This window comes from Nerophis lumbriciformis, linkage group LG27, assembly GCF_033978685.3.
Source record: "Nerophis lumbriciformis linkage group LG27, RoL_Nlum_v2.1, whole genome shotgun sequence".
NCBI lineage: Eukaryota > Metazoa > Chordata > Actinopteri > Syngnathiformes > Syngnathidae > Nerophis > Nerophis lumbriciformis.
The window spans coordinates 30,010,686-30,030,689 of NC_084574.2; the positions used below are offsets into that span (position 1 = coordinate 30,010,686).

At 40.5% G+C, this 20,004-nt stretch overlaps 1 protein-coding gene across 3 annotated transcripts in view; it reads left to right on the forward strand.

The window, feature by feature from the left end:
• Positions 1-20,004, forward strand: part of LOC133624544 (target of Myb1 membrane trafficking protein-like) — a 36,861-nt gene that overhangs the window by 2,677 nt on the left and 14,180 nt on the right. For 2 of the 3 annotated variants that reach the window (XM_061988182.2, XM_061988183.1), the window contains exons 2-7: positions 5,650-5,734; positions 10,843-10,921; positions 12,182-12,331; positions 12,515-12,649; positions 12,972-13,115; positions 15,431-15,547. In XM_061988182.2, the coding sequence (XP_061844166.1) occupies positions 5,650-5,734; positions 10,843-10,921; positions 12,182-12,331; positions 12,515-12,649; positions 12,972-13,115; positions 15,431-15,547 (710 nt within the window). The remainder of the gene's footprint in view (positions 1-5,649; positions 5,735-10,842; positions 10,922-12,181; positions 12,332-12,514; positions 12,650-12,971; positions 13,116-15,430; positions 15,548-20,004) is intronic. The other variant, XM_061988184.1, reaches the window with a different exon arrangement.

Sequence of the window (20,004 nt, forward strand, 5' to 3'; positions counted from 1 at the left end):
TAGTAGGCTAATATAGCTAATATAGACACTCACGTCATGTGTTGCCTTCATTTTAACACTTATACAAGCGTTACATTTTTTTGCGGCTCCAGGCAGATTTTATTTTTTATTTTTGGTCCAATATGGCTCTTTCAACATTTTGGGTTGCCGACTCCTGGTCTATGGAAACACATCATTAGCTGGACCAAGAACAAACACAATGTCAACCAGAAGGGATGAGTGTTTGTGATTGGCAATAAAAGGCATCGATTAGCAATGGCGATCACATACTTTTCGATCAGCACATGTCTAGTTTCAACCATGAAAAATCTTAAATTGTATTACACTCGATCAGTGTTTCTTAATCATTCTATCGTTGGGCCGTGAGTGCACCCTTGAGGGCCGCTAAAAAAATATTTGTTTCTCAACTGGCAGCGGTACTCAATTGTAATACACTTTTCCACCACTTGTGGCAGTAATGACAATCTCAAATAAACATAATAAATCTGGAGCTAAAGTCATTAAGGAGTTTTTTTAAGTACAAAAATTATGACTAAAGTAGTGAAGCTGTATTTTAGTTTGTACTTAATTTTTTGTTGACAGCTTAGTTAAGAAACATATTCATTATTATTTATTATTGAGTTAATTTATTTTAGCACAACATAATGTATATCAGTTATTTATGAGTTGCTTCTTATGTTTTATATTTTGTTAGTACGTATTTATCTAATCAGCCTGACCTAAGCGTTCATTTTTATGTGTAAAATGAATGTTCTCTGTGATTAACACATGGTTTCAAATCATTAACAAGGTTGTAAACTGTAAGCAGGTTAGATATAATTATTGAATATTATTAAGATCAAGTGTGAAATTACTAATTCTGTGTTAATATTTGAGTGGGCCCCTGTGTAGTGTTTACGATTACAGGTGACAAAGCCAAGGCACAGGGTGCATATATGGCCAGCCACATCATTTTATATAGCCGGCGAAAAAGACCGGATATAATATGCGTCAATAAAGTATTTAATCTTTTCGTATTCGTTCATTCCATTTTGACAAAAAAAAAATACATGTAATGCATATATTTGCATATTTTATAAACGTTAATATTATCTAATAATTCAACAATTATTACACATTCTGAACATTTTTGGGTAAAATTAATCCATCAAATTGTACACTGTAAAAACAAACTGAAAGTCAGCCACAATCATTTTACCTTTAAAAAAACTGTGGCCCGTAGTACCGTTTTTCCATTTACAGTAAATGCTGTCAAAAAACCCCTAACCAAAAAAACATGTACATTTTTTTATTTTAGAATCTACATTAAAAATATATAATTAAATGCTATTGTGCCATAGAATCCTTATACATATACTGTATATGTATAAGCAACATTTAAATTAAATCAAGTGGAAATTGATAAAGTAAATGAAACTAAGTCCCTGGGAATAATAATTGATCATAATTATGTTGGAAACCGCAGATTGAATATATAAAGGGAAAAATATCCAAATCCATTGCTATTCTTTATAAAGTAAGACACATGCTGAATAAGAAATGTCTGCATATGTTATATTATTCTTTTATTTTTCCATATTTAACAAATTGTGTTGAAGTTTGGGGAAATGTTTATAAAAAACATCCATCCATCCATTTTTTACCGCTTAATCCCTTCGGGGTCGCGGGGGGCGCTGGAGCCTATCTCAGCAACAATCGGGCGGAAGGCGGGGTACACCCTGGACAAGTCGCCACCTCATCACAGGGCCAACACAGATAGACAGACAACTTTCACACTCACATTCACACACTAGGGCCAATTTAGTGTTGCCAATCAACCTATCCCCAGGTGCGTGTCTTTGGAGGTGGGAGGAAGCCGGAGTACCCGGAGGGAACCCACACAGTCACGGGGAGAACATGCAAACTCCACACAGAAAGATCCCGAGCCCGGGATTGAACCCAGGACTGCTCAGGACCTTCGTATTGTGAGGCAGACGCACTAACCCCTCCTCCACCGTGCTGCCCTATAAAATATACACCCTATAATTAAACTTCAAAAAAGGGTAATTAGAATAACACACAAAGTGTGCTACTATGAACCTACCAATCCATTATTTATAAGTTCTAATGTGTTAACATTTTCAGATAGTGTGTTGTTAAAAACAGTGGAAATTGTTTCGAGTAAACAACAGCCTTTCAGCTTGTATTTTTAGGTTATTAAATTAAGAGAAAACTATAATGTATGGAGGGTATTGATTTTTGAAATATGTAAAGTAAGTAAAATTGAAATACAAATGTATTTCAGTTTTAGGAGTTAAATGGTGGAACAAGCTCAGTGATGAGTTGAAGATATGTAGTTCTTTGTTAAGGTTTAAGAAAGCCTTGAAAGGTGAAATAATGGAAAATTACAAAATATAGCAACCATTACTTCCATCCTATTGATTTTTTTGAACGTTGATGTTGAAGGCAATCCAATTTTCAGTGAATGTATAGGATAGGCAAATAGAAGCCTTGGCTTCAGCCTATTCCCTTTTCGGTCATTATCTTTTCTTTTTGTGTGTGTATGATAGTTAATATGTATAATCTGTGCTGTTAAATTGATCACACAAACTAATTTAATTCATATATTCATATTTTATTCACTGTTACAAGTAGCCCTCTGAAGGCAGCCATAACAGACCATTCCTTACAAGATTTAAAGACACACGCTTTGGTGTTATAATACATATCAGATGGTTTATTCTATTTTAGACAATTTGTTGCTTTTAACTTTGTTTGAGTTTATGGAAAGGTACTTTCCTGTTCCAGCAAAGTATTAATAATGCTTAGATACATGGAGGTAGATCATCAACTCAAAATAAAGAGTATGTGCCCATGAACCCTCTCTTAGGTCAACATCAGTGACCTCTGACTTCACAAAGTGATGCATGGGAAACACATTCCCACAAACACTCTCCAACATCTGTGACAAAGAGAGTGGAAAGGTTAGAAAAGTAAAAATGAGTGTCGTCATACTGTAAGGGCCGTGTCCAGTCATACAAGAAATATGTGCTTATGGCGGTCTGATAATTGTCTTCACATCCCCTAAAAGCTTGAAGCCAGCAGGTGAAGGTCGGAAACAAAAAGCATTATCTGCCCATTTAATTAGTGACAGAGTGTTGCACGCCATACTCAACCCTTTCTTTCTCTTATCTCATTCGCTCGTTTTCTCACACGTAAATGTCAGTGCGGCTTCTGAGGCGATCAGGAGCAGCTGACAGTCACATGAAGTGCACGGAGCCGAGAAGTGGAAGTAGAAGTGGGAGGGGGGGAGTCGACGCAATGAGAGCAAAGAGACTAAATGGGATTGAGACGTGTTGGGGGTGAAAGGAATGAAGGAGATTATGAGGAACACGTGAGGGCTGGAGAAAGCTGGCTCTGATTTCTCAATTGTTAAGATACAAATGCTATGTGCTTTGTTTATATAATAAATAGGGAAAGGTTTCTATGTTCCTGTTCTTTTATTTATATGATCATGTCAGTCTCCTCTAATGGATTATATCCTGCTGTTAACTATTTAATAACTTTCTGACCGTTTTTTGTATAAATAAGGAATGTGTTATGTGTACAGGAGGAGGAGATGGCACAGACAACAGGGGCGTAGTACTTAGCTATAATATATATATATATATATATATATATATATATATATATAAATAATATATATATACACACGCACACACATATATATATATATATATATATATATATATATACACACACACACACATATAGATATATATATATACACACATATAGATATATATATACACACACACACACACATATAGATATATATATATATATATATACACACACATATAGATATACATATATATACACACACATATATACATATATACACACACACATATATATACATATATATATACACACATTAATATATACACACACATTAATACATATACATATACATATACACATATACATATATACATACATACATATGAAAATAATAAATGAAGTGTGTACAAATTCTAAATGTGTATGTGTGTGCTTCTATGTGTGGAGATTAGCTGTAGAGTGTTACCGGAGTGTTGAGCGAGAGGCAAGTCCAAAAGGGGCAGGGCAGGCTCGGAGAGCCGTGAGACAAGCAGGTAGTCGGGGCGATAGTGAGGCGTCAGAGGTCCGTGTCCAGGCGGGAGGTCGACATCCAAGAGGGGCAGCCAGAGAACCAGAGAGAAACAACAGGGAAGACGAGACACACAGCTCGTCACGCGGGAAGGGAGGTTTGCTGCAGGAATGACACGACACAGGACAACGCACAATGAAACACGGAGGAGAAAACACAGAGAGCAATATTGCATAGAGCATGTATACGGCTTACTGTACAGGACAGGTAGCTACGTTCTGGCGCGGGATAGCAGGTTGTGCAGGCTTATGAAGGCGGTCCTGATGATCCGCTTCAGGTGCGCTGATTGCTGGTGATTGCTTGCAGCTGGGCACCGGCGCAGCCTCAGCAGGAGTGGCGCGCGCAGGTACACTCTTGGAGGCGCAATCAGCAGAGCGCACTGATGAGTGCACATTGGCATGCGCCCGGGCCGTGACAGAATGGCTGCAGGTTATTTGATGGTGTGCACCCTCGACTGGTCACTTACCAGTCCATGCCTTCTTCCTACCCGTTTTCTGGTGTCCCAACTTGTGCTTTTTGGGGTATCCTTAACCAGCTAGAGTCCACTTACGCTCCCTTAATTCTGATTAGGAAGAACCATGCATGGGAAGCACGAAATACGCGCGGTGTGGACCAATGTTACTCTTACTTTTTAATGCACAACACTCCTGAGCATTCCTTGGAGCATACAGTATGTGAGCAACATTAGACTTACTTTCCCCACACCAGCATCACACACCTGTCCCAAACCTGACATCACAACAAGTTAAATGTTCTATTACAGTAATCAAATGACAACAGTCATTTCCATTATTATATTTTCTCATATTAATGAATTGGCCCACTGACAATGAAAATAACAAATCTGTTTTTTCATGAGCTGTATAATGAATGTGTGGGTGGGGGTCCTGTTTGGGAAAAACTTGTAAAGACATGTATCCCTTTCAAAGATTACATTTTGTTGACCTTAAAACAGTCGCATTTTGCACAATGAGATGTGTGCTGTAGCACAAGCATGGAATAAAGCGTACAACTTTTTGTCTGTAAAATACATCATGACAGTTTTTTTTAGCATGTATCTAATCTAGTAACTGCATTTCATATTGACTGCATATTAACCTTCTTAATACATGACACTGGAATAAGCACAACTGTGTTTTCGTGAATGTCGGTTCGTTTTAAGAGTTAGCATGCAGCATTTAATTATTTTAACTCTGCTGCTATAAGCAAACTTGCAAAACACACTCATAAAACGTCGCTAATGACAATGATTGGCTGTGTGTGAACCGTATCACAGACGTACTAACAAAACACTATTCACACTCACATTCACACCTATGGACAGACTCTACATTGTGCATGTTTTTATTTATTACTTGTGTAAATCAAATATATAAAAATATTTCTAATGTGCAGAATGATTAAAGTTTAAATTGACGGTTTCAGTTTACATCACTGAATGTTTGCATTGTTACTCTTATTTCCATGTTTGTTTATAGAGCGAGCGACCAGTGGCTTTCTGCAGTCAGAGGACTGGGGGCTCAACATGGAGATTTGTGACATCATAAATGAGACGGATGAAGGGTAGGAATTCTATCATTTGTCCTCATTTTTTTGGTGTCTTATGCAAAAAAAAAACATAGAAAACCCTGTAGATGTTAACCTTGTGACGGCGCAGCGGGAGAAGAAGACGGCGGTGAGACAGTGACATCTTTAGCTGTCAGCGTATTTATTGACAGCAGAAAATGTGCGTGAAGTGTGTGTGTGATCCAAATATATATAGTGCGACTATGTGAGTGAACTATATGAGAGTTGTTACCAGCGGGTGTTGAGTTTGATGCGGAAGTCCAAAGGGGGCAAAGCAGGCTCGGAAGTCGATAGACGGGCGGAGGGTCAAGGACTGGAGCGAGGCGTCGTGGTCGGTGGGCAGGCGTGAGGTCGAAGTCCAGAGAGGCAAGAGGAAGACTAGAGGGGATCCAGAGAGACGAGACACACAGCTCGACGACGAGGAATGGCGACGGGAAGTGTACGGGTACGAGAAGCTACGTTTTGGCACGGGATCTCAAGACACGCTGGCTTATGAAGGCAGGTAGCTCATCACGGGCAGGTGCGTTGATTGCAAAGCGATCGCAGCCGCGCGGAGGCTCAACTGCAGCTGATGGGGAACACCCGTAGGCGTGGCCCCTGTCGCACTCAGCCGAGCGCACAGCAGACTGAGAGGCAGCAGGAGTGTGACCCATAACAAACCTAGAACAAACCATTTAACCATCTTAACAGTTAGGGCCTGATCTAAAGCAGGGGTGCCCAACCTTTTTGCCTTTAAGGACCAAAGTGAAAATGTGCCAATGGGCCGAGGAAAAACACAGCCATTTTAAGCGTGAAACACAAATAGCTCAAATTTTGGGCACCTCTGTACTAAAGGTACAGGTACAGGTATTAAAACGTGCAGACTTGATAGGACACGCAAAGCTGATGCACTTCAATTTAGCGTGTTGGCTTTCATATATGCAGACAGGGCCGTTGCCAGGAATTCTGAACCCCCTGAAAAAGTGTATTGGTGTGGGCCCATATACCTCACCTTCAATGTTTTAGTTTTTTAGTGTTCTTGACGGTGCCTGGTGTAATACACCCACTTTGTTTCCATCCATCCATTTTCTACCGCTTGTCCCCCTGTTTCCTTTTTATGCAATTAACCATTTAACAAGTCAGAGTACTATTATGTAAATTATGTATTATTAATTGTCTTTTAACTTTTTTTGTATTTAAGCTATTTAAATTTCCCATTAATAACACATTTTACAGGACCACTTTGAGCACAACATGATAACGTATAACTGACTTTTGTCAGATGCTCATAGTTATTAATTTTTAAGCATCCGATGAAGGTCATTATTCAGTTACTCAGTAATTCTGAATTGATAATACTTATGTGTAATAATGAATGTTTCATAATAAAATTCAATGCAGCCTCTGATGGGCTCATACTGGAGCACTTTCCGACAGTGATGTGTGTAACACGCATGCACAGTCACATAGTTGCTCTACAATGAACTGGCAACTTTTTTTTTTAATGAATTGGTGACTTGTCCAGAGTGTAGCGCGGCCAGATGACAGCTAACGTAGGCTCCTACCAAAGATAATGTTACAGACATTAAATGAATGAACAGTAGTTGTACTCTCTCACCATGCTTAGAAAATGTCCTTGGCCCCTACTATGCTGCTTCTACACTTGGCCTTCTTCTCAACTGTTTTCTGGTGTCCAAACTTGTGCTTTTTTGGGGTATCCTTACCCTGCTAGAGTCCACTTAGGGGAAGAACGAACCACGTGTGGTGTGGACCTGTGTTACTCCTAATTTTTAACGCTCAACCCCCCTGAGCATTCCTAGGAGCATACAGTATGTGAGCAACATCAGACATACTTTCCCCACACCAGCATCACACACCCGTCGCAAACCTGACATCACAACAAGTTAAATGTTCTATTACAGTAATCAAATGACAGCAGTCATTGCCATTATTAAAATTTCTCATATAAATTAATTGGCCCACTGACAATGAAAATAAAAAATCTTGTTTTTCATGAGCTGTATAAAGAATGTCTGGGTGGGGGTCCTTTCAGAGATTACATTTTGTTGACCTTAAAACATTCACATTTTGCACAATGAGATGTGTGCTGTAGCACAACCATGGAATAAAGCGTACAACTTTTTGTCTGTAAAATACACCATGACAGTTTTTATTAGTATTTATCTAATCTAGTAACTGCATTTCATGATGAATATCAGCACATTAACTTTCTTAATACATGACACTGGAATAAGCACAACTTTGTTTTTGTGAATGTGGGTTCGTTTAAGAGTTAGCATGCAGCATTTAATTATTTGAACTCTGCTGCTATAAGCAAACTTGCAAAACACACTCATAAAATGTTGCTAATGACAATGATTGGCTGCGTGTGAACCGTATCACAGACTTACTAACAGTTTTTGTGTGATGTTGGAGTGGTCCGACTGCTTTTGTGGCCATGAACGCATCACTGGCTGATGCCAGTGTGTTCCTTTTTTGGCGCAAATGAAAGAGAGTGGCTGCTGCCAATACAAAATTTGGTGTGTTTGTTTTGGTTATAATATGACAGAAGTGAACAGTTTTGCTAATCAGGATGGATGGATGGATGTTGTTTTGTTGTGGTTACGGCTGACAGTAATCAGATTTGCTCAATTAAAACATTGTTAATGCAGACCACCTCTTTTTCTTCCCCCCCCCCCCCCCCCCGCGACCCCATAAGGGACAAGCGGTAGAAAATGGATGGATGAATGACTCGGGAACAGTGCGTAATTGCCATATTTTAGTTCAGGGTATGCATAATAATTTTGTTATAGAGCAGGGATGTCAAACTCGTGTTCATTGAGGGCCACATCGCAGTTATGGCTGCCAACAGAGGGCCGCTTGTATCAGCGAATAATGTATGAATTTTCCTCTGGATTTCATTATTAACTATATTTTGTTTTAAGTAGACTGTTGATTTTACAGTAAAAACTTTACATTTACAAAATTTTACAGTAAAATATAGTGTTTTTAAATTCGTTTTTACAACATTTTACAGTAAATGGAAAAACAGTACCACTGTTTTTTTGGTAGGGTTTTGTGGAAAAAGCTGGCAGCTTAGTTGCCAGAATTTTTATGTTAAATTTACATTGGTTTTTACAACCTTATATTGTTAATGGAATGTGCCCAAAATATTAAATATACTTGTTAAATAAAACCTCTGCCTTGTTTTTAATGAATACTTACTACTACGCTACTGTATTGTAATGTTGATCATTATGGTGGTACTTGGAGAGCCAAGTGTTTTCTGAGGTGGTACTTGGTGAAAAAAGTTTGAGAACCACTAGTCTAGATAATGTTTTGGGTACACTTTGGTTTTGCGTGCATTTTGCTCCACAATCATTTTAATAACCAATTTTTTAGTTTATTTCTGTAAGAGTTCCCAGATTGCAAATTAAACCACACTACACATGCTCCAAAAGTATCATAATATAAATGTACATTGTTTAAATATATATCTTGAGGTCCCTATCGCAATTTCTGTTTCCAGTTACGGTCGAAAATAAACTTAAAAAATATTTTATAGATTCACATCATAACTTTACGTACAGTACACCTGCCCACTCACCAATCGATTGACAGTCACATAATAAAACAGCTGATTATACCAGCATTTATTTCACTGCATGTTGCACACTGATGTTATTGTGCACATTCCACAATTACGTGAAAATAATACTTCATCCTACCTTTTTTGCGTTTCCTCACAACCTGAAGCAGGTATCCAAAACTGCGTGCAGGCTCACGCCCAAATACATAAGTCTTAGGATATGCTTTCACACGAGTATCCAACATTGTAAGAACATTTGTAAGTCAGAAATGACGAAATTCATCAGAACAGAAATTCCCATGGAAAATTTCTTGCAACTGCATTTTCTTGAATCTGGATCATGCCAGCGCACCATCGCAGTCAGTGTCGGTGTCACTCAAAGTAGTTTTTCTGGTTTGCTGTTCCATGCGTTAAATGCTATGTCAGCAGGATGGGCAAGTATATCCATCCCATACACTCAGAACACAATAAATGACACAAACCACTGCTTCCTCTTGATTTCTAATTGCTATGGCTCACATTTGAACGAGAAACATTGTGGAGCACACCTTCAGCATGCTTAAAAGTCAGTTTGATTGTCTATATCGCACTGGAGGAGTGTGTTTACATTGACAGAAAAGGTGATGCAGATTATAGTTGTGTGCTGCATGTTGCACAACAAAGAAAAAACATCATCGTTTGGAGCATGATGCCATAGATGTGGGGGTAAAATGACTGAGTCCAATGGCTTTTTTTTGTTGCGGATGAAACCAATTTGTCAAAGACATCAAGGAACTGGACAAATACTTAAAAGATGACATCATCTCGAGTACAAGGAAATAAAAGATTCACGAAGACTTGATGCAGCCAAAGGCAACAATAACATACATTATGACACATTCTACAATATTTAGTAATACATAGCATTCACCAATAAGTTAATCATTTATTTAATGTATATCTAGGGATCGATTATGAAGTGTACAATTAAGTCAACATTTTCTGATTTGTGTGTAAATTTTAATGTAGTTGTTTTTAATTACTTACTGAGATGTATTATTGTTTTCCAACACCTGTTTCACAAAGGGAGTGAACTTAATTTAAACATGTTAACGTTGTGGTGTAAATAAATTGTCAGTAAAAGGCATGAAGAATGGGTACTATTAAATAAAATAAAATTAAAGATTAAAGCTTTGCTTCTTTCCACTCCTTTGCAGATATGTTAAATTGTGTAAATGTAAACACAAGATGTTCTTAACATGTCTGTAACAATTTATAATTCATACTCATAACCATGGCGACAGTCGGTAGACCACGCAAAAACCTAATTTTAGATAGGCTATTCATTATCAATCGTGCACGTGGTCTTAGTAAATCACAGGCAACATGCCCACTAATGGGGCGTGAAAGATATTTGTTTGCGCACGCAACCTAGCACTTGTTATTTGGGTTCTTAGTAGATCAGGCCCTTAAGGATTTAGTTTTTGAACCCTTTAGCCAATACAATATACAGTATGTGTAATATGAAGGATAATGCAAATTAAAGTTGTCTTTTCAGACCAAGAGATGCAGTCAAAGCCATTAAGAAGAGAATTGTGGGTAACAAGAACTTCAGACAAATCATGTTGGCCCTTACAGTGAGTATTTATCTGCACAGGTTTTCTTATGTTGTAGTTTTGTCATTTGTGTTGAGTCTACAGTGTGCTTACACAGACGCTAGGGCTGAATGAATGTGTATCTAGGGAGTCAAATATATTGTACATACAAATACACATACACACAATTATTCATACATATATACATACATACGCGCACACACAGGTACCTACGCTCCCACATACATACACAAATACAGTACATACCTAGACACTCAAAAGTTCATACATCCACACGCACATTCACTGTACAAACATACATATACACACACTGCACATATCCATCCATCCATTTTCTACCGCTTGTCCATTTTGGGGTAGCGGTGGGTGCTGGAGCCTATCTCAGCTGCATTCGGGCAGGTCGCCACCTCATCGCAGGGCCAACACAGATAGACAGACAACATTCACACTCACATTCACACACTAGGGCCAATTTAGTGTTGCCAATCAACCTATGCAAGCACATATGCATACATACACTTCTGCATACAATCACGTGTCATCAAACATATATCAACGTTGTTCCCCTAGGGGAAACTGGGTAACACACGGCACACTGTTAACCTATTGTTACTATAACAATCTACAAGGTTAATATAGTTCGCGTCTCTTTCTTCTCCTCCATTTATCTGCTTTCTTTTGTATTTCAAGTTATCATAACATATATGTATTGTTGTATTTAAAACAATTATATTGTTGATAAGAGAGGTAAATTATTGTTATTGTTCATTATCAATAGTGCTATTTCTAATGGTATTTGTATTGCTCCATTTGTAGTGTAATAATGCTCATTGTCATTTATGTGTTATTAATATTTATTTCACTAACTGCTTCTTAGCTATCACTTTTACCATCATATTTGTACATATTCTATTTGCTGATGCTGTTCTGTTGTTGTTGTTATTGTTATTGTTGTTGTCTCTTTGTCTTATCTCCCTCTTGTCCCTGCAATTTCCCCCTCTGTCTTCCTTTTTTTCTCTTTCGATCCCCTCCTGCTCCGGCCCGGCTGCACCAAATAATATATAAATCCATTTAATAAAGTCAAATACAAATAAGGCAACAAGAGAAGTAACCCACAATTCTCTTTTGTAAAGTAAATCTGTACAGTCGATATGGGCATATACATCAACAATATAGTATAGTAGCTGGACAGGACAAAATAAAAAAAATGTTTTTTTTTATATTTGGATTTAGAATAGCTATGTTTTTTGGGGCTTCAGTCTGTGGCTTTGTGTCATGCAGGTTCTTGAGTCATGTGTGAAGAACTGTGGCCACCGCTTCCACGTTCTTGTGGCGTCGCAGGACTTTGTCGAAGGCGTTTTGGTGCGTGCCATTTTGCCCAAACATAACCCACCCACTGCCCTGCATGACAGGGTGCTCAGTCTCATACAGGTATGGTTAATTTTACGCTATCATTGCTGCAAAGTTGCATTTGTTGTTATAATTACATAAAAGCTGCAGGACAAATTCTGTCTCTCTTTTCGTTTTCTGTTTCCTGTATTCTAGTTATTTGTGAATGCAGGCTTTGTTCTGTCTTTAAGAAGGTGTACTGAGGGTTTTCTGTGCTTTTCTCAGTCATGGGCTGATGCCTTTCGTACGTCGCCCTCCCTCGCGGGGGTGGTGTATGTTTACGATGACCTAAGGAGACGAGGTTTGGAGTTTCCCATGACAGACTTGGATGCGCTGTCGCCCATTCACACTCCCAGCAGGGTGAGCCCGTCTATCCATTGGGTGTAATCGATAAAAGAAAAGAAAATGCAACAATTTAAATGCACCATTTTTTGGACAGTATATTTTGTACTTTATTATATAGGCTTGCATAATCCTGCTTTTACAAACATTACAATTTTTTGTGTCGATTGACCCTGTCAAAGAGGTATTTCACTTATGAATATATTATTATTATCTTAGCGAAGAATATTTCACAAATGTTGTGCAGTACTGAACCTAATGTTAACATTAGCAAACAAGCAAACACACCTATATGTACAATGTATATCTTATGTTCACATCCTTTGCTTTCATATTTCAGACGGTCCCAGAAATGGAGACACCTGAGACGACGGAAGTGTCTCCCCGTCAGTCACAACCACAATCTCCTTCCAGTTGTCCCAGTCAAAATACTTCACCTGTATCTCAGCCTATTGAGCAACCAAACACCCTCTCTGCAGAGCAGGTAAAAACTCAAAACCAGGAAAAACAAGACTGATTGACAGTTTGCTGATTCCGTATTTAATGTATACAGTATACAAATGTGTATTTGTATGTACATTTTTTAAGAATGCCCATAATAATATGTTGCAAAAACTTTTTGTTAAGTACATCAAGCCATCAGCGCTGCCATTGGCATATCTAAACATACATGACATATTGTTTGAATCTATATTCTATATGTCCTCCTCAAATAGTAGCCTGGGGAATAAGAGTTGAGAATAAAACATGTATACAGTATTACAATATAATAACTATAACAGATCATAATATACAGTGGAACCTTGATTTACGAATTTGAATGGTTCTTGAACAGGGTTCGGTAAATAGAGAAGTTTGTATATTGGACCAAATTTCTCCTTAAGAAAATAATGAATAATGGGTTCCAGCCTTGACAAAAGTCAATTTTTTAGTAAATTTGTGTACACTTAGAATGCAATATAATGTGCTAAACAGTACTTTATATCAAACAAACATAACAAGGTGGTACAATGTTCCCTCTAATTGTTCATGTGTCTGAGCAAACACAAAAACTCCCTGAGCATTCAGTGGAGCACATGTGAGCAACATCACACGTGGCAATACCAGCAGCACACCTGTCTCAAACCAATCTTTTATAATAACACTCAAATGAGAGGAGTCATTTTCATGAGATTATTTTGTAGTATTAGTGATTTGGCCCACTTGTAATGAAAATAAAAGAAATCTTGTTTTTCATAAGCTATGGATTAGTATTGTACAATATGTCTGGGTGGGGGTCCTGCTTTGGAAATCATTTGTACCCCTTTCAGAGATCACATTTAGTTCCCCTTAAACATCCTCATGTTGCACAATGAAATGTAAGCATAGGATGAAGTGTGCATTCCTGTAACTTTCTCTAGTAACAGCATTCCATGATTAATATAAACAAATTAACATTAATAATAAATTACAGTAGAATAAGCACACGTATGACTGAAGAGTCATAGTGTAACTTTGTGTGGTTTGAGTTGTCTGACTTTTTGTGTGGCCATAAACGCACCAGTGGTTTAGTAATATGCGTGTTGGTGACAGATGACAAGTTGGTTTTGGCCTGGTTTATACGGCAGAAAATGGCTAGTTTTCCCCGAGATATAAGTTTTTTACTCATGTTTTTGATGTGGTTATGGATATAAACAGTTTTGCTCAATAAAGTGATCGATATAATTCCTGTCCTCAAAGCATCTCGATAGACGTTACAACAATTGAACGGTGTCCAATTGAACGCCGTTGACGAACACCGTTAGGGCCGCTTGTTGTCACTGTCACTCAGAGTTGCATTGCAAAATTATACAGAATAAATGTGTTTATTTTTGTTTAGAATTCAGATGGGATTTGATTTGGTGCACGGCATATATTTGCTGTGCGCAGAGGACGCTTGAGCAGTGCGCAATTGCGCAGGCGCGCACCTTAGAGGGAACGTTGGTGGTGACAGTGAACTATTTAATAACAAAGCCGAAATACAAAGTGTAATAACAACTAGCTTGCAAAACGGTGAGGAGTGTTGACAAATCACATTGCACATGCAAAATAGTTATATTTGCATTTTCTCTTCCCTTCTCTTCTTTATGATGATCAGCATATATTTTGCATATTAATGAAGACAGACGCAAAATGGATTGAACGCCTTATTCTCCATCCACGTTGCACATGTTTAGTAGATCAGCTTTGCCTGTGCTATCAAGTTTGCACATGTTTTAGTACATGCAAACCTTTAATAAATCAGGCTCTAAGTGTTTTGTGCATAATATCAACTTTGCAACCCACTGCGGGGTTCCCGTAATATTTGTTTAGTTGAGCAGGTTAGATATTTGGCTGCTTCCACAGTGTTTATGTCCGAACAAGAGCAGGCACAACTGCTATTACGCAAGTTAATTACAGACGGTAAGACGCGATGGAACAGGACTTTGAATATGCTTGCTGGTTACCTTGAGAAGCAAGCTGCAATAGCAGCAGCTCTCACCGCCCCAGACATAAGACAAAACACCCAAATCACCACTTGACAGCTATGGTATAAAAGAGGCCGAATATTTTGTGAAGCAGCTGCATTCTTAAAACACAGTCACTTGTTGCGTGTGGAGAAAAGTCCACCTGTGTGTCGCTGATTGTGCCACTGAAGAGTATGATTAAAAAGAGGAAATCATGTGTGACATATTCCATACAGTATTATCAATCATCATTGATAGGGAAAAAGGAAACATGTTAGATTGTTTATTTTTGTCACATTCAAATGTTGTGTATTGCTTCTTTCAAAATTTCCAGAAAGAAAAGCTACAAAGAGAGGTGGCGCTGGTCAAGGGAAACCTTACTGTGATGTCCGAAATGCTGAATGAACTTAAACCCGGACAGAGCCCGCTAAATGATACAGAACTGCTACAGGTGCGTGCGTGTGCGTGTGCGTGTGTGTGTGTGTGTGTGTGTGTGTGTGTGTGTGTGTGTGTGTGTGTGTGTGTGTGTGTGTGTGTGTGTGTGCGTGTGTGTGTGTGTTATCTTGTATTTCTACCCTTCTTGAGACATCAACAAGGAAAAGTACCTTCCATATGTGTGAACAAGTTAGGACCATATTCATGGTCCCAATATGGAAAACCATTGCATCTAATAGAAAATATCTATCAAAATTAGGGTGGTCCCAAAAAGGAGGGATTTTTCAAATTGACTGTGTGTTGGTTTTAAAAGTGCTCCCCCTCTAGTCAACATATGAAATAACAAATGTGTGTAAACATTTGAAGTGCTCCCTCTGTGGCCAACATAGTTAATAACAAGTGTGTGTAAGAAATTGAAATTTATTTAAACAAATAAATAAAATGAATAACGGTGGAAAAGAGGGGTTAGTGCATCTGCCTCACAATACGAAGGTCCTGAGTAGTCTTGGGTTCAATCCCGGGCTCGGGATCTTTCTGTGTAGAGTTTGCATGTTCTCCCCGTGACTGCGTGGGTTCCCTCCGGGTACTCCGGCTTCCTCCCACCTCCAAAGACATGCACCTGGGGATAGGTTGATTGGCAACACTAAATTGGCCCTAGTGTGTGGATGTGAGTGTGAATGTTGTCTGTCTATCTGTGTTGGCCCTGCGATGAGGTGGCGACTTGTCCAGGGTGTACCCCGCCTTCCGCCCGATTGTAGCTGAGATAGACTCCAGCGCCCCCCGCGACCCCAAAGGGAATAAGCGGTAGAAAATGGATGGATGGATGTATATAGAGACATACTGTAATAACTTGAGTTCAAATATAAGGATTAAAAACCAAATACAAAAAAAAATTAAAAAAAATAACTAAAAGCTTACGTTTTTTATATTTGCATAGTATGTATATATTATTAATATTCTAAATAAAAATCTTTATATATCTAGAATGGGTGGTCTTAAAGAGGTAGGCATGTTTTAAAGGTCTCAAGAAGGTAATAAATACAAGAATGTATGTGTGTGTGCGGGTGCGTGTGTGTGTGTGTGTGTGTGTGTGTTTGTGTGTGTGTCTGTGTGTGCGTGCATGTGCTTGTTCTGGGGATATCCTTGTTGACTTGGAAGATGAATAACTGTAATTGTTTAAATTCATCACATTCGTATTTGCACATGTTGTAACTGGAGTCAGAACAGTACAATGCCACTCATTTGCTACTCTTACGTATGTCCCTTTCATACACTCAACCAAACATATCAATGCACCACTTCTTGTCAATCTGGTCAAATGCTAATTAGACAGCATTGTTATTGCACTTGTGTGCCTTAGGTTGGCCATGATTAAAAGCCCACTCTAAAAAGTGCAGTTTTACTGTTCATAATGTGTCAAAGAAAACATTATTTTTGAGTTCAGGGGGTATTCCAGGTAGGTGGTTCAAAAAACTGGGCCCAAGCCTAAAGTCTGAGTTGATTTACTCTTGTTCAATAAACTCAAGAGTATGTTGACTTTGAGTTAAAACCACAATAAAAAGCCATGATCAATGGAGCACTGATTCGAGGATTCACCTTAGCAACTGGGGACAGAAAAGTTTGTCTGTCTTGACCCAGTTTGACCTGAAAGTGCTAATGCATGTTTACACTGAATATAAACACGTTCAATTATTTTTTTAAAGTAATACAGTAAAATAATATTAGACTTTAGTGAGAAATAATTACTGCCATAGTCAATGCATACGTTTGAATGCAATTGCTTATTGATTTAACGTTTAATCACATTTTCTTATCAGCCCACCGGTAAAAAAGTGAAGGAATTATTTGGAAAAATATATCATTTTGATTTAGCTGCAATTCCACCTGTAAAAAAACGTACATGGGGACAGCTGAAAGTTATATATATCTTATTTTCTTTAATCATTTTGGTGCACAATGTCAATGCAAATGCAAAGTTTTTTTTTTCCAGATAAATGTTTTTCTTGAAAAAATAAGAATCAGTTCTTGTTGGCAGGTTATTTTGCATATTGTAACTAACATAGGTCACGTATTAGTTATATTTACAATTATGAAATACCCGAAGACTTCTATGGAAATGCAAGAACCGAGACTCAGATTTCCCTCGCCCGGACGCGGGTCACCGGGGCCCCCCTCCGGAGCCAGGCCCGGAGTTGGGGCACGATGGCGAGCGCCTGGTGGCCGGGCCTGTCCCCATGGGGCCCGGCCGGGCACAGCCCGAAGAGGCAACGTGGGTCCCCCCTCCAATGGGCTCACCACCCATAGCAGGGGCCATAGAGGTCGGGTGCAATGTGAGCTGGGCGGTAGCCGAAGGCAGGGCACTTGGCGGTCCGATCCTCGGCTACAGAAGCTAGCTCTTGGGACGTGGAACGTCACCTCGCTGGGGGGGAAGGAGCCTGAGCTAGTGCGCGAGGTAGAGAAGTTCCGGTTGGATATAGTCGGACTCACCTCGACGCACAGGAAGGGCTTTGGAACCAGTTCTCTCGAGAGGGGCTGGACTCTCTTCCACTCTGGCGTTGCCAGCAGTGAGAGGCGACGGGCTGGGGTGGCAATTCTTGTTGCCCCCCGGCTCAGAGCCTGCATGTTGGAGTTCAACCCGGTGGACGAGAGGGTAGCTTCCCTCCGCCTTCGGGTGGGGGGACGGGTCCTGACTGTTGTTTGCGCTTACGCGCCAAACGGCAGCTCAGAGTACCCACCCTTTTTGGATTCACTCGAGGGAGTACTTGAGAGTGCTCCCCCGGGTGATTCCCTCGTTCTACTGGGGGACTTCAACGCTCATATTGGCAACGACAGTGAAACCTGGAGAGGCGTGATTGGGAAGAATGGCCGCCCGGATCTGAACCCAAGTGGTGTTTTGTTATTGGACTTTTGTGCCCGTCACGGATTGTCCATAACGAACACCATGTTCAAGCATAAGGGTGTCCATATGTGCACTTGGCACCAGGACACCCTAGGCCGCAGTTCTATGATCGACTTTGTAGTTGTGTCATCAGATTTGCGGCCTCATGTTTTGGACACTCGGGTGAAGAGAGGGGCGGAGCTTTCTACCGATCACCACCTGGTGGTGAGTTGGCTGCGATGGTGGGGGAGGATGCCGGACAGACCTGGCAGGCCCAAACGCATTGTGAGGGTTTGCTGGGAACGTCTGGCAGAGTCTCCTGTCAGAGAGAGTTTCAATTCCCACCTCCGGAAGAACTTTGAACATGTCACGAGGGAGGTGCTGGACATTGAGTCCGAGTGGACCATGTTCCGCACCTCTATTGTCGAGGCGGCTGATTGGAGCTGTGGCCGCAAGGTAGTTGGTGCCTGTCGTGGCGGTAATCCTGGAACCCGTTGGTGGACACCGGCGGTGAGGGATGCCGTCAAGCTGAAGAAGGAGTCCTATCGGGTTCTTTTGGCTCATGGGACTCCTGAGGCAGCGGACAGGTACCGACAGGCCAAGCGGTGTGCGGCTTCAGCGGTTGCGGGGGCAAAAACTCGGACATGGGAGGAGTTCGGGGAAGCCATGGAAAACGACTTCCGGACGGCTTCGAAGCGATTCTGGACCACCATCCGCCGCCTCAGGAAGGGGAAGCAGTGCACTACCAACACCGTGTATGGTGCGGATGGTGTTCTGCTGACCTCGACTGCGGAAGTGGTGGATCGGTGGAGGGAATACTTCGAAGACCTCCTCAATCCCACCAACACGTCTTCCTATGAGGAAGCAGTGCCTGGGGAATCTGTGGTGGGCTCTCCTATTTCTGGGGCTGAGGTTGCTGAGGTAGTTAAAAAGCTCCTCGGTGGCAAGGCCCCGGGGGTGGATGAGATCCGCCCGGAGTTCCTTAAGGCTCTGGATGCTGTAGGGCTGTCTTGGTTGACAAGACTCTGCAGCATCGCGTGGACATCGGGGGCAGTACCTCTGGATTGGCAGACCGGAGTGGTGGTTCCTCTCTTTAAAAAGGGGAACCGGAGGGTGTGTTCTAACTATCGTGGGATCACACTCCTCAGCCTTCCCGGTAAGGTCTATTCAGGTGTACTGGAGAGGAGGCTACGCCGGATAGTCGAACCTCGGATTCAGGAGGAACAGTGTGGTTTTCGTCCTGGTCGTGGAACTGTGGACCAGCTCTATACTCTCGGCAGGGTCCTTGAGGGTGCATGGGAGTTTGCCCAACCAGTCTACATGTGCTTTGTGGACTTGGAGAAGGCATTCGACCGTGTCCCTCGGGAAGTCCTGTGGGGAGTGCTCAGAGAGTATGGGGTTTCGGACTGTCTGATTGTGGCGGTCCGCTCCCTGTATGATCAGTGTCAGAGCTTGGTTCGCATTGCCGGCAGTAAGTCGGACACGTTTCCGGTGAGGGTTGGACTCCGCCAAGGCTGCCCTTTGTCACCGATTCTGTTCATAACTTTTATGGACAGAATTTCTAGGCGCAGTCAAGGCGTTGAGGGGATCCGGTT